The sequence below is a fragment of the Lutjanus erythropterus genome, chromosome 14 (assembly GCF_056507025.1).
Source record: "Lutjanus erythropterus isolate fLutEry1 chromosome 14, fLutEry1.hap2, whole genome shotgun sequence".
Classification (NCBI taxonomy): domain Eukaryota; kingdom Metazoa; phylum Chordata; class Actinopteri; order Lutjaniformes; family Lutjanidae; genus Lutjanus; species Lutjanus erythropterus.
The window spans coordinates 34,802,122-34,823,703 of NC_139330.1; the positions used below are offsets into that span (position 1 = coordinate 34,802,122).

Genomic DNA, 21,582 nt, shown 5'->3' on the forward strand with positions numbered 1-21,582 from the left:
AAAACACAAACAGTGCTCAGTGCTTCAGACTGTCTTGAGGTTAATTTGCATTATCTGGGATGAAGTGAATTGCTGCTCTGCTGAATGTTAAACAAACAACTGTAACCAAAGATAGTCTTTCAGAAATATGACCCTTGAGTCCAGGAATAAAGTAATCATCAGATCCCTCAAAAAAGCGCTTCTGTTTTGATTTGCTGCTATGTAAATTAAACTTGACTCTTGCCAAGTACAGAACCTTAATGGTATTCATGAAATGCACAGTGGCCTGAGGCCTATGCTTCATACAGGTTAAGACACACTGCAGCATTACAAATGTCTATAACACTCTGAAGGTTGACTAACTTTCTTTTTTCCCCATTTTGGTTCAGGATGTTCTGTACACAGTGTGTAACCCCATCGGCAGTGTCCTGAGGATCGTCATTTTTAAACGAAATGGGATCCAGGCTATGGTGGAGTATCCTTTCTGAGTGTGTGAATGTGTGCGTCTTTATGCTGTGTGCATCTGTGTGTTTGGAATGTGCAGCGTCCTCTCCTTGACCCCGCTCCTCCAGGTTTGAGTCCGTTCAGTGTGCACAGAAGGCCAAAGCTGCTCTGAATGGAGCTGACATCTACGCTGGCTGCTGTACACTCAAGATTGAATATGCGAGGGTAAGAGACACAAACCACAACAGCAGCCACAAGCCTGGTGTCATTCTGTAGTGTCAATATTAGCACTGATATGATGGGTTTTCAAGGGTTCTCCAGGAAATTGCAGAAATAAATTAAACTGTAGGTTCTTAGGAACACTCATGATGCATTTAACAACAATTTAATAACAAACAGTGTGACCCTGACAATATTCTTTAAATAATTAAAGGCCACATTTAATCATGTGTAGATTTTTCTTTTGTACAAAATTAAATCCCTCTCAAAGATTACCACCTAGATTGTTAGTCACAGATGTAACATTGAGAGAATATGGAGTAAAATGTTGAATTAGAGTTTTTGCTTTGGACTCTTCCCTGCCAAAAGAAATCTCTGTTTTGTCCTGAATTAACTGAAAATGTTAACATGATCATCAGGTGATTTTGATCTGTGTGTCATCTGAGCAGCAGTAGAAACAGGTGACAGAGCCTGATATCAGTATGTACAGGTCAAAAAGAGTGGGGCCCGGCATTGAACCCTGGGGTACACCACAATAAAAACTTAGTCTGTCTGAACAGGACTCCCCACCAGATTGTGACTGGTATCCCATTCAGATTAACAAACACACAACATCATTATCATGGAAAAAGCAGGGAGGCACCTAGGTTCATTTACATTATAATTCTGACACCAAGGAGTTGTTGACTAAAAATGGGAGGTACAGTACACAGTAGTGTTGTCACAATACTGGAATTTCTAATTTCAATACAATACCTAGAAAAATATTGATATTCAATGGCATTTTCGATACCACAGGGAAAATGTGACTCAACATTGTGGGCATAGCATTTGTGATTTTTATTAAAAGATAAATATAACAAGTGACAAGAAGAAGACAACACTGTGAGTCAGTGAGAAGAGGCGAGAGATGTGGGCACTGCAGGGGTCAACAGAGAAGAGAGAGTGAGACCGTGCAGCTTGTACCTGAGTACTGATACTGGGAAAAACATTTTGAAAGCATTCAAAATATGCTGTATCATTAGTTATCAATATATGAACATTTTTAAATATGAAGCATAGAATGAGTAAGATATGCAGTTGGAAACCAAGAAACATTGTTACTTTTCATTAAATAGTACAAACTGGAACATGAGTTTGTGTTTAAATATCACCACATTCAAGTTCAGACAGAATGAGAGATTGAAGAAGAAAGCACATTCAAATATTTCAATTGTCATGATATGTTTTTTGTTTTTTTGGTCATTTCCTGTATTACTTCATTCCATCCATCTTGTTTCTGTTGTTCTGACTTCCTGCCTTTGTTGTGTTTCCCTCTTTTTTGATCTCTGTTTATGTCCTCTCTTGCGTCCTGTTATCCTTCCCTCTCTACTGCAGTTAGTGTTGTCTGTTCCTCCCTCAGCTGCTAGTCTGTCCTCATCTGAATATCAAGTTTCCTTGTGCTTTGTTTCTTCTTTGTGTTTGTTCCTTTCCATGTTTTTGTATTTTTTTTCTTTTTCTTTGGACTTGTGTTTTTTCTGTCTCCCTTTTGGATTTATTGTTTGCTTTTGTTCATTGATCTGGTTACAACTCTTCCAGTCTGACCCACACGTAAGTCTTGTTCAGAATTGTCTAAGCCATGTCTGCTCTGCATATTTGGGTCTGGTGAGAGTTTGAGAACCCTGAATGGTTTGAATATGGAGAGCTCTGAAATGTATCAAGGTTTGCAATGTACACATTTAGGGAAGAGCCTGTTGTATATACAGTTGTGTCATCTGCATAAAATAGAACCTTACAGTGTGGAGCTGCATAGATGATATTATTTATGTGCTGTATATTATGAATAAAAATTGACCAAGAACACAGATTGTGTATAGCTGTGGTAGATGTACCAGATCCTCATAATTACTTTATGTGTTGTGTCAACAGCCAACACGTCTGAATGTGATTAAGAACGACAACGAGAGCTGGGACTACACTAAACCATACCTGGTCAGACGAGGTAAGACATACACTCTCTCTCTCTCGTCTCTGTTTCTCTTTTACCTCTGTTTCATTCTTACACTAAAGTCAGAGTGTGACCACTGGAGCGTTTGGGGTTACCCTTCTTTTTTACAATACAGGAGATCCTGTGATGTTGAAGGTAGGACTCTGTTTTTAGCCTGAATTCTCTGTAGTGGCACATTTCCCTCCACTGCAGCCACCCTCGATTCATGTTACACCAATAGATGAAAATGGTTTTAGTTTTCACATCAATTGTGAAACCGTGTCCAGATCTTCAGTCATTATGGGTCAGTCTCCGACTGTGGATTAAGTGTATAGTCATAAACAGTTTGGACCGTAGACCTCCATCACACCAAGACTCCTACGCCTCCCGCCTCTCCATCTCCAATCTAAACACTCTCACACCAGCCAATCACCGGCCTCTCACAAGCGTTGCACCTCCGCTTACCATGAGGAGAGAGAGAGAGAGAAACATTGAGGGAGAGAACAGAGAAAGAGGGACGGACGTCAGGCTGACCATGCACAGCAGCTTTCTTCCATCTTCACCTTCTGCAACCCAGCAAAAAGAGAGACAGAGAGGGAGAAACAGAGATGGATCTCACTCCTGCTGACCACCATGCAGCTGCTGCTTCAACATGCCCAGGAGGCCTCAGCCCCACCTCTGTCTGCAGGACTCCAGTAGCTCTTCCTTCATTCTAGTTCCTCCACCCTGTGTTTTTTAATCTCCTCCTCTGCCTGGAGAAGTAGTCTTGCATGGTCTGATGTCTGGTCCACACACCTTATGTTAAGCTCCACTAGAGATCAGTAGTTTTTAATGATGATCATGCAGGTTTTGCACCAAACTAATGACAAGGTACTACATGACCTGCACTACCTTTTTGGATTTGTTCTCACTACAAAATTGGATTCATTGTGGACCAGACATAACGAGTTGAGAGTCAGAACAGGCTATGCGAGTCTACAGTACAAAAGTCTAGCCTAATTTCTGCTCTGTCACTTTACTCCATATGAATTAGGGCTGTCACAATATCAGATTTTCACAATCACATTGCAACAACAAGCACAATCATTAAAATATTATTGAAAATAAATAATTAATATTTAATTTAGCATTTCATTGTGAAATTCAAAAGGACATCCTCTTTTGTGCAAATGCAGAACAAACTGCAGGATAAAGAATGTGTGAACGTCCCTGTGTGGTGTGTGTGTGTGAGTGTGTGCGTGCATGCGGGTGAGCAACCAAGCAATAACATAAAAGCAACTGCAGAGTTGCTATCCAGTAAAAATAGTAAAAATGATATAATATTGATGTTGCTTAGGAATCTACAAAACACTTATCCTCCCACGTGTTTCCAGCATGGTCCAACACAAAACCTGTAACACTGAATTAAACAGTTGACTCTTCAAAACAAGGCTACACCAGTACAAATCAAATAATAAAATTCCACCATACTACCATATTAATAAGGTCTGACCTGTTTCATATGTGTCTTCTTGAAGCTTGTTATCACTCAAAACGCGTCAAATACAGCAGCTTGGTCAGTGCCTCAATGCTTCAAACTGTAACGCTGTAGGTACCTCTCTAGCATCATTTCTGGCAGTGCCCTCTCATGCTTTCATTTGTTGCTGAAGTCAGGTGATGTAGTAAAAACTGCAAGAAAATCTATGAATGGAGGAAATGCGGTGGATGGATGGGTCAAACAAACAGGACTTTTCACCTAGGAGTCCATTTCATGTATAAAACTTATACATCAGCTTGCGTAACTAACGTACTTATTTTAACCCAAACAATTATGTAACATACATAAGTTATGCTACATAACTTACATATGTTAAAGGAGAAATTTGTAAAAAATCATAAAATTACCACAATATGTCATCAGAGATTAAGAAAAAATGTGAAGTTGAAATACTCGCTTCAGTTGACATGAACGCTGCAGGTGCGGTGTCCCCCTTTGAAACTTCCATTCCAGACCGTAAATAACTGTTTTGTGTGTCCGTTTCATATTAATCAGATTTAGATTAATGCAGGATTTTCACAGAATGAGTAAGTGTTTGTGAATCATAAGACCTTCATAAGACATTAATAATCTTGTAGAGTGTGTAGATGTTTATAATTGTTAAAATGAGCAAAATGTTAATGGGGTTTGGCAGCAGTGAGACAGGCAGTCACTGAACTCATTGTCCAGAGTGTGTTATTTCTGAGCAGTGGACTTTTGTTTTCAGGAAGATAGACTTAACTTTACATTGACAAACAATTGACAGTTAAAAGCAGCCGATCAACTTACAGTGGAGGACTTACCGTCATCACTTGTCAATTTATGAGGTTGTTCAGATCTTCCGCTACAGCAGAGCTCCTGCAGCCTGCCTGACTCTGTTATGTCTGGGGAGGAGGGGGCAGGGGCAAACAACTCGACCATAAATCGTGTATTAAACAGGATTACAAGTTATTAACATAATCTATGGCTTCTTGTTATAGTTTAGACTGAAGTACCCATTTTTAACTTATTACGTACATTATCTGACATAACCAACATACCATGATGTTTTCAAAACCTAACCACACGTTTTTGTCCCTTTAATTTTAAAAATTTAGCTAGACGTTGTATAATCATTATTGCTAACCTGAGTCCTGCACGTGCAAAAAAAGATGCTAGAGGTGTACCTGCAGCGTTATAGTTGGAAGCATAGGGCCACTGACCAGGCCGCACCTTGACATGTAATGGACAGCAGTAAAGTAATGTAATGCAAACTGATGGATGCAGTAATGAGGAAAAAAAGCTGATTCTGAGCTAAGAATGCAGCGAGGTCATGGCTGCAATGACTAGTCAAGCAATGCAATTTACATTTAGACAACTTACACATGATGAACTGAATTGCAAAAGCCAACTCTGTCCTCTGCAGAGAGTCCAAACTATTACCACAATATTGAGTGAGACACTTCTCCCGTGTTGGCAAAGGCCCCAGTTAGGTTTTGTATGTCGTGAATACTCTTGTGTGTGGGCAGGTGAACTGTGTGCACAGAGGGATCATTTTTTGAGAAAAATAAAACATAAATTCGAGCAAGTTTTGATAGTAATGCCTATTTACTGTACTATTTACCTAAATGGCACAATTTTATTCTTTATACTTGTGATAATGGTGAAAACCAGTATATCGTGACAGCCCTAATCTGAATCCCCTAATTAGACTAGCTGTACATTCAGACACGTGCATGGATGTTCTTTTCACATAATGTTGTTCTTAGAATATTGATTGGTATATTTTTAATCTACAGATTCATTGACATACATCAGGACCTTCTTTAAGGCCAAACAAAACGTCAGTGTTATCTATGCACGGTGGTGGTGTGTACAGTGAACTACTCTAAATGCTGCATTCTCTGTACTGTTTGTGGTGTGTAGCTGAGGATTACCTTTGAAATGTTTAAACTGTGTGAAGAGATGGAAGTTGGGATCAGTTCATACTCAATTCAGTCACTTCAGAAAATTACATTTACTCTCAGACAATATGAATGAAAATATATGTGACATCTAACGAGTAAATATAGCTAAAAACTGTTCATTCAGTCTCTCACCAAAAGGCATTGTGTGTCTAACAAACATGTTGAGCACCAGCCTGTTCTCACTCCCAACATGTCAAGTACAGCGGCTTGGTCAGCACCTTTCTGCTAAAACCGTGACGCTGTAGGTACCCCTTTTGCATAATTTCTAGAGGGGCCCCTCTAGTGTTATGTATTGTTGTATCATAAAAGTCAGGTGATGTAATAAAAAGAGTGAGAAAGTCTGTGCATGGAGAAGGTGGGGTGGATGGGTCAGGCAACACAGGCCTTTCACCCAGGAGACCAGAGTTTCACACTTCAGACAATTTATTATCCCAAGTGGGAAACTTGACTTGCAGACAAGATAAGAAACAGCACAAATGAAAACAACACTTACCAACCAAAGTATTGAGTTTTAAAGTATTTAGATTCTAAATCTACAGCCTGGGAGTTGGACACAAAGTCACCATGGAGAGGGCGGTTTTTGCAGTCCAATATGGGCCTGGCCTTGTGGAGGCACTGCTGGTCAAAAATATCCACCAAGGAGGTCTGTGGGACACCTGTGACCCTGCCAGCCACCTTAACAATATGGCTCAGGGTTTGTGTCCCATGTGAGACCATGTCAGTGTTGACTTCTTTTCAACTTATGTAATGTACCTAATTTACACAACATATGTAAGTTACGTAGCATATGCATCTTAAGTTGCATACATTCATTTACATAAGGTACATTGCATACATTAACTTACATTACTAACCTTAATTTAACCTTTACCCTATGATCTCTTTCTAAACCTAAGTACTTTTGTTGCCTTAACATAATCAAAGAAGTGTTTGTGCCTTAATTTTGAATGTTTACCTGGACGTTGCGTATTCATTATTGCTAACGTGACCATGAAGCCCTCCACATGCAACACTGACATTAGAGGGGCAGTATTTGATGAGCTGGGAGTGAGAACTTGTTAGGAGTGCATGTCCGCCATTATAAAACATTATTATAAGTTCAGTGTTGTTTACATCTGTGTTTACTTTTGTTGGCGTGTTGCTGCACATTTTGTTCCCGCCACCTTTTGATCACTGAAGTAGTGATCATCCTTGGTAGGACTTTGTAATCCATCACCTGCACATGCACACATGTGTCCCTGTTGGCTTGCATGAGATAAACAAAACAAGGACTCATTCATGCAGAAACAGCCCATAGCACCATAACCTCCAGAGGGAACCTTTAAAGATGGGCTGTATAATGAACACTGGAAACTTTTGGGCTCACTCATGCAGCGTTACACTGAACTATTCCAGAATGATTTCTGAAATGATTGATAGCATTATGAACTGGTCCAAACTCTGTTATATATGAAATATTCACTAAATAAACGCATATCTGCAGTGTTTTCTGTTTTCAGTGGAGGCACATTGCAAGGACACAGACAGGGACGAGTCATGACTGAACGTTGTCTTTGAGTAGCAATGGGAATCACTGGTCTCACATGGTTAACCGTTTCTTCTTAATTAAAGCTCTTCACAGACGGAACAAAGGGGAGGGAGAGGTGGGGATTGTGATTATATACATACAGTACATTCTCTCCAAATGAGACACTTTGGGGGATATTTACTACACTTTATTGTGTAAATGTCACAAGTTGGGAGAAACGTCCCGCTGCAGAGCCAGAGAACCCTCACAGTTCTAAACGCAGCAGTTCCAGACCCACAGTTTTAGAAGATATACCCAGAACCATGTAGAAAGAGGCTTAGGGTTAGCCCTCTCTCTCAGAGGAACTCATTATACTAGGCATCAGCTAATTTGAGTTTTAATTAATAAATTTAATGTTTTGGTAATACTATGCAGTGGTTAATGTTATTAAGCTAAAATTAGCTAGCTACCTAAATGAATAATGTAAGCCTCTCCTCTGTAGCACTCTGGGAACCAGCTATAACTTGGGGTAGCAGACTAGCTTCAGTATGAATTCATGGATTTTATCAATAGCACTGATATAGTACTTCACTCAAGTATGGCTGAAAAACTTATATTATTAAAGTTATATTTCAGTGGCAGGGCATATCATGAGTCACATTTCCAAAAACACTGCACATCACATATCAGTCAGTCTCTGAGTCTTATTTCAGCAGAATCATTACTATACTGCATATAAAAGGAGTAAATTAAATACCTTTTGAAGTAAACTTATGCTGTTCCTGTTAATCAAGCTAATACCATAAGAAAATGATTAAATAAATAAAATGAATAAAGCTACTGAAAATGGGACAAAGCACGATGTGAGCATTTAACTTAACTTTCTTCAAACTGAACTTCAAAACCCTCGACTGGACTTTGAAACATATGCCTGAAAGTGTGAGCACACATGTTGTTTTATGGTAAGCATGTAAAGTAAAATGAATCTGTTTGTTAAGAAAATATTACTACGATCGTGATGTTAATTTCCATTAGTCAGTTCCCATCAAGTGGACCAATTTGTATAAAAGAATCGATTCTGTTATTTCTTGAATCATAAAAAAAGGATCACAATTCCAAGAATCTTTTTTTTTGTCCCACACCACATCTCTTGAGCCTGTCAGTGACATAATCAAGTACTTTTAATAGACATACTTTAACGATGTGCAGTTGCCCATAAGGATTATATTACAGCTTTTGTCACAGCTGGCAGCTGCAGTGGTCTTGACCGATACTGGACCAATTTTAAAAACAGTTGTGCCGATTAGTCACTTAGACACAAAATCATGGGAAAATAGGGTCTAAGTTGTAAATACCAAAGATACCATCTAAAGTTGTTAAGCAGTACATTGTTTACTGAAAATATAATATTCAGAACTCTATATTTTCGATTGTAAAATTTTATAAGAAAACTCAGAACTTAGAATTAAGATACCTGAAAGTAAACAAGGCTTTTGGACAGACATTTGTCCAGTAATTTAGAATAAAGAGATGGACACAAATGTATAAAGTTATGCAGCCTTATAGTAAACAGCAGCCCTGCAAAAATACTGTCATTGTCTTTTGTGTTTTATGAGGCTATAAATAGATATTTCCTGTTTTTATCCTGTTCACCATAAGCTTCATGCTACCTTACATAGACCGTAGAGAATAAAATACCAGGCTTCCTGTTTTCACCCTCACCTCCTCACCATGTCACTCGTCTCCTCCTCTTCTCCTTTCAGCTCATCCGCCCCTCCATCCGCCTCCACCACCTCTCTGCTTAGCTTCTCATGCTGCTGCTGCCTCTCTGCTTTCACCCTCTTCATCTTTTGCACTCTCATCATCTTGTTCCTGCTAATCCTCTCACCCTCCTGTCACATCCTTCTCGTCTTTCCTCCAACATACCTCCCCCTCCTCTTCTCCCGGTTTATCCTCTTTCCACCATCTTTCCACTCTATTCTCTCCCTCCCCTTTATCTCATTCTTTCTTACTCCTCTTTTTTCTATACCTTTTCTTTTTTATCTTAGCTTTTTAACCCACATATATTCTTTCCTCTCTCTGTCTTCAACAGCTTCTGGCCCTTCTGTTTCTTTAAAAGCAACTGATCTTCATTTTCTTTCCCTCTCCTGTCATTCTCTTTCTTCCTTTACTTTCCTGTTTTGGGCTCACTACTTTGAAAATTGTCGCTGACATTAAGCCTGCATTATCCACTCTGTGTGTGTGTGTGTGTGTGTGTGTGTGTGTGTGTGTGTGTTGAGGCATTGCTCACATTGCTTCAGATCAGCTTTCACAAGGTCACAGCCAGTGACAGAGAAGAAGCCGACCATCCTGACACGGTCATATAAACACTGTGCTGCCAACAGTCTGATAACATCTACAGGTAGCCGGCTGTAGATTGTAACTGTGTTATTGTCTGATGTGCTGGTAGTAATAATAACCTGATGGAGCAGCTGGTAACTCCAGCTGGTAATTAATCAAACCTCCAGGGGACGTGGTCTGTGAGGGATTTGCTTTGATTTGTTTTTGGTTTACTGAACTCGTTGTGGCAGGTCACATGATTCTCAAAATAAACTAATTATAAAAGTAAGAAAGGAAAGGAAATGCTTAAAAAGGATAACTCTGTCCCAGTTCCATACAAAATACTTGTACGCTAAGTTGTACACTATGAACTAATGTTAGCAGTCAAGTAGCATTTTGTGCTAAAAGGAAATGGTACTTGGTTTGCGTAAACAGATGTCAATTAAACAGCAAAATTGAAAACTGCTGCTAATTTTATCTTTGAAAACTTCACAAATAGTGAGGCGGGGTTCATTACTTTTTTTGAGATCATGTGTTCGGTCATGTGTTGTGCACATTTTTGACTGTGTGCTCAAGGATCTCTCATGGTTGCAGTGATTCACTGTTTGACTACTTTGTTTTATAGCAACTGCTGACTCCTCACTCCTCTTAACCGACTGGTAGGGGCTACAAGTCATCGACAACTGTTATACCCTGTCTTAACCGCAAGCAAGTCAGACACATTTTTCACTCACAAGTGTCACACAGCAGAAACACTTTGACTTTAATCTACGCAGCTGTCTGCACCAACTACATTAGTCTTGCAACCCAGCTGTGTCTGACAGGCATAAATGCAGCTTGAAGAAAAATTTGTAAAGGCTGGTGCCCAGTAAAAAGGCAAAAAAAACCAAAATACATATTTTATCCACATTTTGTAACCGAGACAGAGCAAGCACGCTCCAGAGCCAGAGAGCAGCTCAATCTGCTCCGGTTTAATCCCACAGACTCGCCGTTCCGTTTACCCAGCAGCTGAGAAGAACAGGAACTTCTTGGGTTCTTCTGCAGTGTTTATTCATGAGCTAATTGTACATTTACTGCCACTAGACATTTTTACTACTAACCTTTAATCCCTCTGCTCCAATTGCCAACCTGTCTGCCCTGCGCACATCCACCAGCACTATCTTTTTTCCTTTCTCTCTTTTGCTCATCTACACCCAATATGGACACACACACTGCCATACTAAGACTATAATCAGGCATTGTGTTGATGGAAAAATACATCAGAAATAGTGACGCATATTGAAGGAAAGAAACTTTGGCTGCTCATTTGTTGCTGATGCTTAGAAAAGTTCAGACAAGACAGATCATTTATAGACAGACACTTCAGTGTGGTGTCACATGAGCCTGACACTCTGTAGACAAGGGGTTGGGCTAAAAACAAGGCTCACCTAGTCTGGCCATTTTTTGACCTTTTTCATGGCTCAAACTGACATCCACAGAAATAAATACTCTCATCTTGAACCGAAGTATCTGCAGATTTATTCCATACAAGACATGTCATGATCCATTTAAGTTAGGCATGATACAAGATGAATTAATCCCAATTCTGAATAATGTAATGTTCCACATAAAAAAACTGTTCTAAATAAATTACAATGTTTAAATGGAGAGGTTTGGACTAATTGTCCTGTTTATTTTTTCTAATTATGTCTACAGTTAGGTGAGACCAGGACACTCTGTGAAAATACCATTGCACTATTCAATGCATCTTAAAGAAACTGTGACTATACTATACAAAAAACTTTGCGCTCATTGCATCTAGCAGTTGTTGTGGTGGCATTACAGTAGGTGCTTCAACATCACCATCTGTTGCCTGGCAGAGATCTGCGCTCACAGTGACCTCTGCTTGTTACTTCCCCATTTTTGGCTGATACTGTAGCACCCCTGCCCACACTCCTGTCTCTTTCAGCTGGCATCTTTGTTTTGTTTTACGCTGTGAGACACCAGTGTCCATCAACAAGACACTCACTGATTTTAGTCTGCATGCTCTACTTAGCCTTTGTTTTAATCCTTGGACTAAATGAACCCATTACAGACTCAAAACATGATTAGATTTAGTATCAAGTTTGCAAGTAGACAAAACTAAAGACAACAGTCATGAGAACCAGCACTTGTAAGTGTGGTGGAGGTTGGATATCAAAGCAATAGCTACCATCAGTGATGAGGTTGACCCTCTGACAAAAAAAGTGGTCAGTGAGCTCATCAGTAGGCATCACTTACTGCTAACATGGAGGCTTTAATAAACCAGCAGGTTGAGAGTGCAACACTTTATGCAAAGAAAAATGTGTTGATAAAGTTAAGACTTACGTCTGATTACATCAGAGTCTTTTCAGCTCCAGATTTGAAACTAGACACCAGTGCTGACCTGAGCCTTGGTGGCACCTGAGGGCAGCTCTGTGATGGAGTTCACGGTTCAGAGTTTGTAGAAATGTGGAACCAGTGTGGAACAGCTCACTAGTGTAGAGTAGAAAAGGTTAATTATTGATCTTTGCTGTGTCAGAAGATTTGAATAATTAAGTGCCGTGTTAGCTGTGTATAAATTAGAGACTGCAGATGCAATGCAAGTGCTGCTGCTGATGGAAAATGTTCATCTAAATTAAATAAATGAAATATAAATTACTTTCTACAGACACTTTGGAATGAGAGTTGGTAATAATTAATGATTAATTAACCAAGTAATCAAGGGTAAAGAGAGGTCAATGTAGCTAAGAGTTTTTTTGTAGTTTTGGAGAGGTCTGAGTGGCTGCCTTGGCCAATAAGCCACAAAATAGCTTTTGTGTTTGTGACAGAAGGTGGACTTTTCTTCCAACCAGCTAATCAATTAATCAATTAATTCTCAACTCAACCCTAAAGTTGACCCAGTTTTACAATGAAACAAGTGTAAAATGTCCATATAAAACATCCTACAACATAGTCTACTTAATGTCCATCCATTCTTCCACTTAATTTGTTGCAAACATGCAGATTTGTGTCTAAATATAGTATAATGTGGTTAATACAGAGCTTCTGTTTGCACCTCTGTGTGCTTTACCTGGTTACAGCAGTATGCCATTTGTGCTTTTAAAACATATGACTGTATAATTGAAACACTGAAAGTACAAACATTAAAGAAATGCATTTGAAAAATTCAAAACCAGTGTTTCTTTTCAAAAATCATGACCTGAATACTCACGATAATCCACAGACCTTGTGAGCAGTTTCCTGTAGGAATGACTTTCTTTATGTTAGAAAGTACTTCTTTTTTTCTATTAGAAAGAAAGCTGTTACAATAGATTCTGCTACAGACAGAAAGTAGGTGACAATACATGAAACTACTCACAACAAGGTCTGTGGATTGTCTTGAGTAACTGGGTCATGATTTCCGAAAAAAGACACTGCTGTTGAGTTTTTTGCTTTGGGTACCACAGGACTAGTGCCATCTAATGCTATCATACTGGAGAGAAAGCAAAAATCTCTACAGTGAATATTGCCAAAACTCTGCAAAAGAGTCCAAAACAATATAGACAGATAAATTGCACTACAGACCAGAGGAAAAATATGCATTTTTGATTTTGAGGTGAACCGTCCCCTTAATAACAGTGTTTTGCCTGAGCTGATTGCAGTCATTCCTGTGAAAGTGACATATAATGAAGAAGCTGGGCTTGGTGGCAGCAGTTAGCTGAAGCACACCAGCTCAGCTGCCGCTGTGACTAACCAGGTGCTCTGAACATACCAGAGGAACATGCACACTGACTGTGTGTGCCGCTAATCTGTGGTGTGAAGGTCAGTGTGGGTGTCCATCCTGCTGTCTGGATTATCTCCAGGCCGTCTCACTTTTCACTGCTGTAGCATCTCTCCTCTAAATCGCTGTGTGTGTTGATGTGTGTGTGCCAGTCTTCAGGATACAACACAGCGATGCATCAGCATTCTGCCAAATAACTGCTGACCTGTTGACCAGTGTGTGTGTGTGTGTGTGTGTGTGTGTGTGTGTGTGTGTGTATTGGGGGGGTACTTCTCTCTCCAGCTGACTCTCAGGCTCCTAAAAAAGTCAGTGTCATTTCAATGTGCCTCCAATGTAGTATTAAGTTTGTATAGTATATACATATACTGCATTATGTACAGTATGCTGACTGTGTTGTGGATGAAACACAGTGATTAAATGTGTTTGACAGCCACAGTGATGATGTTTTTATCATTATGATGATAATGTAATGCAGGTTGATGTTCTTTCGTGCTGAGGGAGAAAAAAAGAGAAAAGCTTGATGCCTCACAGGTACTGTCTCTTTCATATCTCTGTTCACATGACCTCTGTATCATTATACCGCCTCTATCTGAATAAAACCACCTTAAAGCTGTTTATTTCTTATTTACTCACCTTCATCATTTCCATAAAATGTATTGAAGTTTTGTTTTTCTGGGTTTTAGAATCATTATTGGTGTGATTTATAGAAATGAATGTAATTTGAACAATTCACATACTTTCAACACACTGAAAAATGACAAAACAAGTTCATAACTGTAATGGGTTGCAGAAAGTCTGTTTGTGACAGAAATTACACACTGATTAAAAGTCAACATTTTCTTGTGCTAAGTTATTTACTAAAACCATCTCTATTGGGGGAATATTTTAGTAGTCACGTCACAGTGTTTGTGTGTTTTTTGTTTTTTGTACAGAATAGTATGTCAAACAAAATGCGTCATTATGTCCCCTGATCCACCATGGAGAATACGGGCTGGGGTTAGGGATGCACCGATTGTAGGAAGCTAGACTGATGCAGATAACAATGTTTAAAATGATGCATTGGCCGATAGCCAATGCTCATACCGATGTATTTTTTTTTTTGTATTTTTTTTGTGGTTATTCATTTTGTTTTTGTTATTTATTCATGGTTTTTATGGAAAATAAGTTGTCATTAGAACAAACAGGGCACCTGTTGCCCTCTTATGTCATACCAGAGGAGTGTCGAGCCAGGGGCTTCTTCTCCGAAACAGCAGCCAGGTATGCTAGCTACTGTCCACTGAGCCTGACTGCAAATAACCAGCACAAAATTTAGTGAGTGCAAAATCTGCCATTGCCATTTGTGAATGTCTTCATTGCCAGTGGGCCAATGGCAGTCACCAAGATGTTGATACCGATGTTTAGCCAATAAAATACAAATATGGTCCATTCCTAGCTATAGTCAGCTGGATTCACAGCTGCTATAAATCTGTCAGTTTTCAGATTAAGATAATATAAACTTTGATCCCACACTGGAAATTCACAAAACATTCATCCACAGACAACATCCCTAAAAACCAAACCACTCAAACCACTCCTGCAGCATGATCCTCTACTGCCGTTCCTCTGCTGATAGATGTGTTTAATTTTTTAAATGGTTAAGCTTCGGTGCACTCCAAGGGCTTATTATTGCTATTGTGACTCAGATCTCAGCAATTAGCCAGATGAGGACAACATTCTCAGTGGCCATTGGGCTCAGCCAGGATTGTGCCTTATTCTGATTCTCATAGACTAAATCTTTAGGCACAGCAGGGTGCAGAGAAACGGTTTGTGCGACGTCTACCGAACTGGCATATGACAGTTTTCCACAGTGGAACATCACTGATGCATAAAAGCCAACTTGCTCACCAGCTCACCTCTGTAGTCAGTGCCGCTTCCTACTGTTACTCTGATGGCAGTCTTTAAGTGTCTCACTCAACAGAGAAAACTCTCCCTTCTCTCCATAACAAGAGACACGAGCAGGCAGGTCAACTCTCAAATTGCTGCAGGGCGAGCGTCCTCATATCAGGTTAAAAAGGGTCTTTGTCCTTAACTTATAACATGTTCTGTCTCTGAGGCTTGAAACAAAGTTAACTGGCTAACTAAACTCAGGAAGCTAAGGTATGAAAACAATACCCTTAATAACAATGGCATGACTTAAAGAAACAACGATCTGCAGAAAAATAACACCGCTGCCACCAATGTAGCTGAGCACCTTGGGTTTACCTAACTGGAAGGTTTTAATAAGAAAATAATAACTGGGACATAGTGCAATGAGCAGCATCCACAGCGTCTTTTTAGTTTCTCTCCCACATGTGAAAAATGGAACTTTGCCAACAGCTCCTGCCTTTTGGAAAGTCCTAGAGGACACACTAGCTCAAATACAGAAGGCCTTTAAATGGCATCATCCATGGGCCCAACCCTAGTGGAGAAAGTCTAGTATGGTCACATGATGTTAGTCATTAAGGCCTGACTATACTCTCGAATGGATGTATACTGTGGACACCATGGACGCCTAATAATTTTACTTCTTTCTGGAGTCCACTTTGAGGACATGTCCCACATAGGGGCAGACAGTATTCCGTAGCTTGATGCTGCATTATTATATATTACAGGATCACCACAAGTAGGAGATACGTGGAACTCTCGCGTACTTACGGACACAGAATATTTTTTTTTCTGCTTTTGTGACTCTCCATTGCTTCATTTGGTTCTTTATCATTTAGCCTTAATATTTTTTGTGTATCATTTCTTTCGACAAAATGAATAATAACCCATTTAATTGCTGAGATCTGGTAACATATCAACATCATTAAAGCTTGGTACAGCAGTTAAAGAAAAACAAACAGTCAGACAATCAGACTGCTTCTAAACAAACCCTGGTTGGTCAAACCTACAACCCCAACTAATAAAAACAGAATGCAATGGCTACTCAAATCTTTTTGACCTATATTCACTTGAACACAGTAGAAAGTAAAGCTATTTAATGTTCAATCTGATTAAATTTATTTTTTGTTTGTTGTTTGTTTTGTTTTGTTTTGTTTTTTTGTTTTTTTTGTAAATACTCACTCTGAATTTGACGTCTGCAACACATCCAAAAAAAAGTTGTGACAAGAGAATGTTCACCACTGTGATGCATTACTCAGTCAGTGTTTGTGAACTGAGGACACTAATTGTTGAAGTTTTGAAGGGTGTCTGTTGTTGTATTTTGTGTTTCATAATGCACCACACATTTTCACTGGGAGACAGGTCTGGACTGCAGGCAGGACAGTCTAGTACCTGTTGGAACACGTGCACAATGTGTCCAGACATTGTCTCATTGAAATAAGCAGGGACGTCTCTGAAAAAGACGTCATCTGGATGGCAGCATATGTTGCTCCAAAACGTTTATGATCTTTTCAGCATTAATGGGGCCTTCACAGATGTGACAGTTACCCATGATGCCATTGGCCACTAACACACCCCTATACCATCACAGCTGCTGTGTTTTGAAGTTAGCACTGGTAACAATTTGGATGGTCTTTTTCCTCTTTAGCCTGGAGGACACAATGTCCATGATTTGTGAAAACAATCTGAAACATGGACTCGTCAGACCACAGTACACTTTTCCACTTTGTGTCAGTCCATCTCAGATGAGTTGAGGTCCAGAGAAGTCTGCAGTGTTTCTGGATGTTGTTGATATATGTCTTTCTCTGACAACGGTTTTCCAAAGTGTTCCTGAGCCCATGTAGTATCCTTTATACAATGATGTGGGTTTTTAATGCAGTTTTTAATGCAGTGCTGCATGAGGGGTCAAAGGTCACAGACATTTGTTGGTTTTCAGCCTTGTTCCTTATGTGCAGAGATTTTTTCTGGGTTCTCTGAATCTTTTAATGATATTATGGATTGTAGATGGTGAAATCTCTACATTCCTGCAGTTTGTGTCGAGAAACCTTGTTCTTAAACTGTTGGACTATTTGCCCACATAGTTTTTCACAAAGTGGTGTTGTATAGGTCGGGAAGGAGTTACCAATCATTGCCTTCTGTTTTTATTCATGTTTTACCCAACATCCCAACTTTTTTGGCATTGGGGTTGTATTTAGAAGAGTAAAGTTTATCTCTGTGTGAGACTGACAGACTCCAAAGAGGCAGTTTCATATATTAGACACTGATGTTGCCTTGTTTTGGATTAAATGCCTTTTCCAATTATACTGTCTTCAGAAATAGAAAATCTGTGAAAGGAGCCCATTGTTTTTAAGTAAATTACTGTGGGCCCCTGCACACAATCTAATAATGTTTGTGTGTGTGTGTGTGTGTGTGTGTGTGTGTGTGTGTGTGTGTGTTTCAGACCGTGGAAAGGGCAGGCAAAGACAGGCCATTTTGGGAGAACACCCATCATCCTACAGCGATAACGGCTATGGTAAGACTACGATGCACACACACACACACACACACACACACATTTAGAATTATACTGGTAACTGAATCTGCTGCTTTACACAAGGCTGCTACTTCATCTACAGTCGCCATACCTCAAAGGTGAAACCTGACACACTCCTACACACACACCCAAGCACACATACGTTCACCCGGCACAGGTGTAGATGGTTAGTCATGTGTAACAGTCAGTGGTGCAGCAGTAGGTATACCTTCACTTGCATTTGAAAACTGATCCCTGCCAGTTACACTCTGTCTTTAATTTAAGCTGTCACAGACATACACAGAGTACATACACACTACATACATACACATACACTTTATAGAGGTGGCTAGAGTCCTCAAAATACCTCAGGTGTGTGTGGTATTTTGCTTCTCATTTTAATATAATTCTCATATAACATATGTGTGTTGAAACAGTTATGGGTGACTCTAGTCATTCCTCCTTCCCTTTTTAATGGGACTGCACTGTAAGAAACATAGGGACAAAATTCACAGTCCTGGCTGTGTGTAAAAATACGTAAAAAAAAAAAAAGTACTTCCGGAAAAATAGCGAGCTGGAGCCATAGACTGTATATTAAATAGGTTGTAATCCTGTTTAATATATGGTCTATGGTTGAAGTGAATCCCCACCACCAGAGCCCAGATCCCTCCTTCCCAGTCACAGCAGAGACAGGCAGACTGCAGGAGCTGTGCAGGGTTGCAGAATGCATACAATCTCGTGAGGGGACAATAACAACGACGAGTCCTCCTCTGTAAGTTGATCAGCTGTTTATAACTGTCAATTGTGTGTCAATGTAAAGTTCAGCCTGTTATTGTGAAAACAAAAGCCCACTGCTCTAAAATAACAGACTCTGGATCATGAGTTAAGTGGCTGACTATCTCACTGCTGCCAAACTCCAATAACATTTTGGTCAATTTAACTGTTATACACATCTACAGCTTCTATAAGATTATTAATGATTACTTATGACCCATAAACAGACACTTACTTACATCCTGGGAAAATTCTGTATAAATTTGAACTGTGATTAATGTGAAACAGACATGCAAAAAATGTATTCTGGTCCAGAATAGAAGTTTCAAAGGACACTGGCTGCAGCATTCCTGACAAGTGAAGCAAGTATTTCAACATGTTTCCTTGTCATTTGATGATTTATTGCAGTAAATATATTACAGATTTCTCATTTAAAGTGAGGCTTCAGCATTCTTATTTCAGCCAAATCAAGCTGGATCATTTTAGTACAGAATCTCTTGTTGTGTTTTTGTCCTGTGCTGCAGCTCAGCAAGGAACCACAGTTTGAAGAAACGTTGTATCAAAGAATGAAATATATCCAACATCATGAAACACTTTGAGCATTCAGTTCAGTGACAAAGGTAGTTACATTTTCAGTGATATACATGTTTCTAACACTAGGTTATAACTATGCTTACAAAAGAGAAATGGTCACTAGGGGGCAATGTGGGTCTCTTTGAAACCAGAGAAAGAAATTAAACATAATCCAAACAATTTATGATTCCTCAGGAGAGACGGAGAGAAAGTAAAGATTTAACTTCCTAACTCTTAGTCAGTCATCATGAGTTTATTATTTCTGTCTGATATACTTTTCATAGAGTTTTTTCTTGCAACTTTAAACAAAGACAAATATGCAGTTTGAACTCAGAATGAAATGAGTTACAGTGCTCACATAACAAAGGCTGGACTTAGTTTAAGTCACAGAAACCTTCTGAAGACAGCAGCATTTAACAGTGTAACTGTAAAAATCATACAGGAACATCAAGGGATCTGTTCTCATTAACTGAACAGAAACATTAGGGCTGCATGATTACTCTTACTTTCTAAATCAGTCAGACCTCAATAATGCAAACATTATACAGAGCATTGCCATTATATTTTTTATTTTCAGCAGCATTTAATTTAATCACTGATTAATGTTTTTGTTGGAAAAATAAGGATGTGAGAGAATCCTGATCTCAGTTTTTCGAGAGAGAAATCATGATTCACATTCACAGTTTTACTTATTCATTTAATTAAAATTAATTTTTCTAGTATTAATTTTCAGAACACTTAATAACTTAGAAATATAACTTGAAATCTTTCAGCTTGAAATGAGTTGAATAAATGAACTCAGAAGAATTCAATCCAGAAGAAAAAATATGATGGAAACTTGCTGTGCATTTCTAACACACAAGATAAGTCATGGTTGCTTGTTTTCCCAGTAATGAAAACACTTTAAACTGTGATGGAGGTTGACATTCAGTTCAGTCGCTGATGCTGGAACAGAGTGTCTCCAACAGCTGCAGCTGGAAGTTCCTTCCAATGAAGAACTGACTCTTCAGTCTGAGAAAAAATATAAAAGAAAATCAAATTTAAAGTCAGTGTGACTGAAGAGTTTTTGCTGCCACTTAACTGAACACATTCTTTAAAGTACAACTGGATTAATGTTACTTTATGTCACAAGGAAAGTTTGGTTTGAGTCATTACTAAATTACCTCAACTTGTCTTTTCAAGAAATAAAATTTAAAATTTAGGATTTTTCAAATAGAGTCAACTTAAAATTTTAAGTTTGAACCAGTAATTCCAGTAAACTTCATTGAACTGAAGTGAACTGAGAATCTCTGTCCTCAGGTGCACCCTGCCCCCTGCTGCCTCTGCCTGGCAACAGCAGGTACAAGCTCACTTCAGTGGATGTGCCGGACATGGTGTCCTACCCTCTGCCCCAGTCATCATCCTCATACTCTGGCCACGCCCCCAGCTCTGTCGCCATGGTGAGTGGCCTCCATCCATCCAAGATGAACTGCACCCGCATCTTCAACCTCTTCTGCCTCTATGGAAACATTGAGAAGGTAGGTGTGTGTGTGTGTGTGTGTGTGTGTGTGTGTGTGTGTGTGTGTGTGTGTGTGTGTGTGTGTGTGTGTGTGTGTGTGTGTGTGTCAGACACTAGTCACTGCTGTTTATGTGCTGTTCTGATAATAATTTTCATGGTCTATGGTCCGTAAGGACTATTTCAAGCTGTCACAGAAGAACTTTCTGTAACTTTTTGGGATCACCTGTCCAGTATGGTTAGAAACACTGAACTGCAACATTGAACATGGTCATGTCACAAAACTGCAATACAGCTCTGATTACAGTTATACCAAACTTCTCTAAGTCCCTGTAGAATGTACAAATTCCTACCTCATTTCATTGCTGAACACAAATAAAAAAAAAAACATTCCCCATATTGACTTCAGATCAACTTTTGAATGGATTTTGTTAAGAAAATTTACACTGAAGTTGTATTAAGACCAGATCTTTCAAAGGGCAGCATGAAGACAAGGCAAGTTTATTTATATAGCACCATTCAGACACAAAGCAACTGTAAGTGCTTTATAGGAGCATAGAAATACATTAAAATAAAACTTTACAAGAACATTAAAATTGCGTTTGAGATCATCAAAACAAAAGCTAAAGGCAAGCCAATAGATAGTTGCCTGAATCTTCACTGCTGATCC

General features: G+C 39.2%; 1 protein-coding gene across 2 annotated transcripts in view; it reads left to right on the forward strand.

The window, feature by feature from the left end:
- Positions 1-21,582, forward strand: part of LOC146315886 (heterogeneous nuclear ribonucleoprotein L-like) — a 57,786-nt gene that overhangs the window by 28,279 nt on the left and 7,925 nt on the right. For both annotated transcript variants that reach the window (XM_084735429.1, XM_084735430.1), the window contains 5 exons: positions 369-454; positions 552-648; positions 2,551-2,623; positions 17,999-18,070; positions 20,717-20,934. In XM_084735429.1, the coding sequence (XP_084591555.1) occupies positions 369-454; positions 552-648; positions 2,551-2,623; positions 17,999-18,070; positions 20,717-20,934 (546 nt within the window). The remainder of the gene's footprint in view (positions 1-368; positions 455-551; positions 649-2,550; positions 2,624-17,998; positions 18,071-20,716; positions 20,935-21,582) is intronic.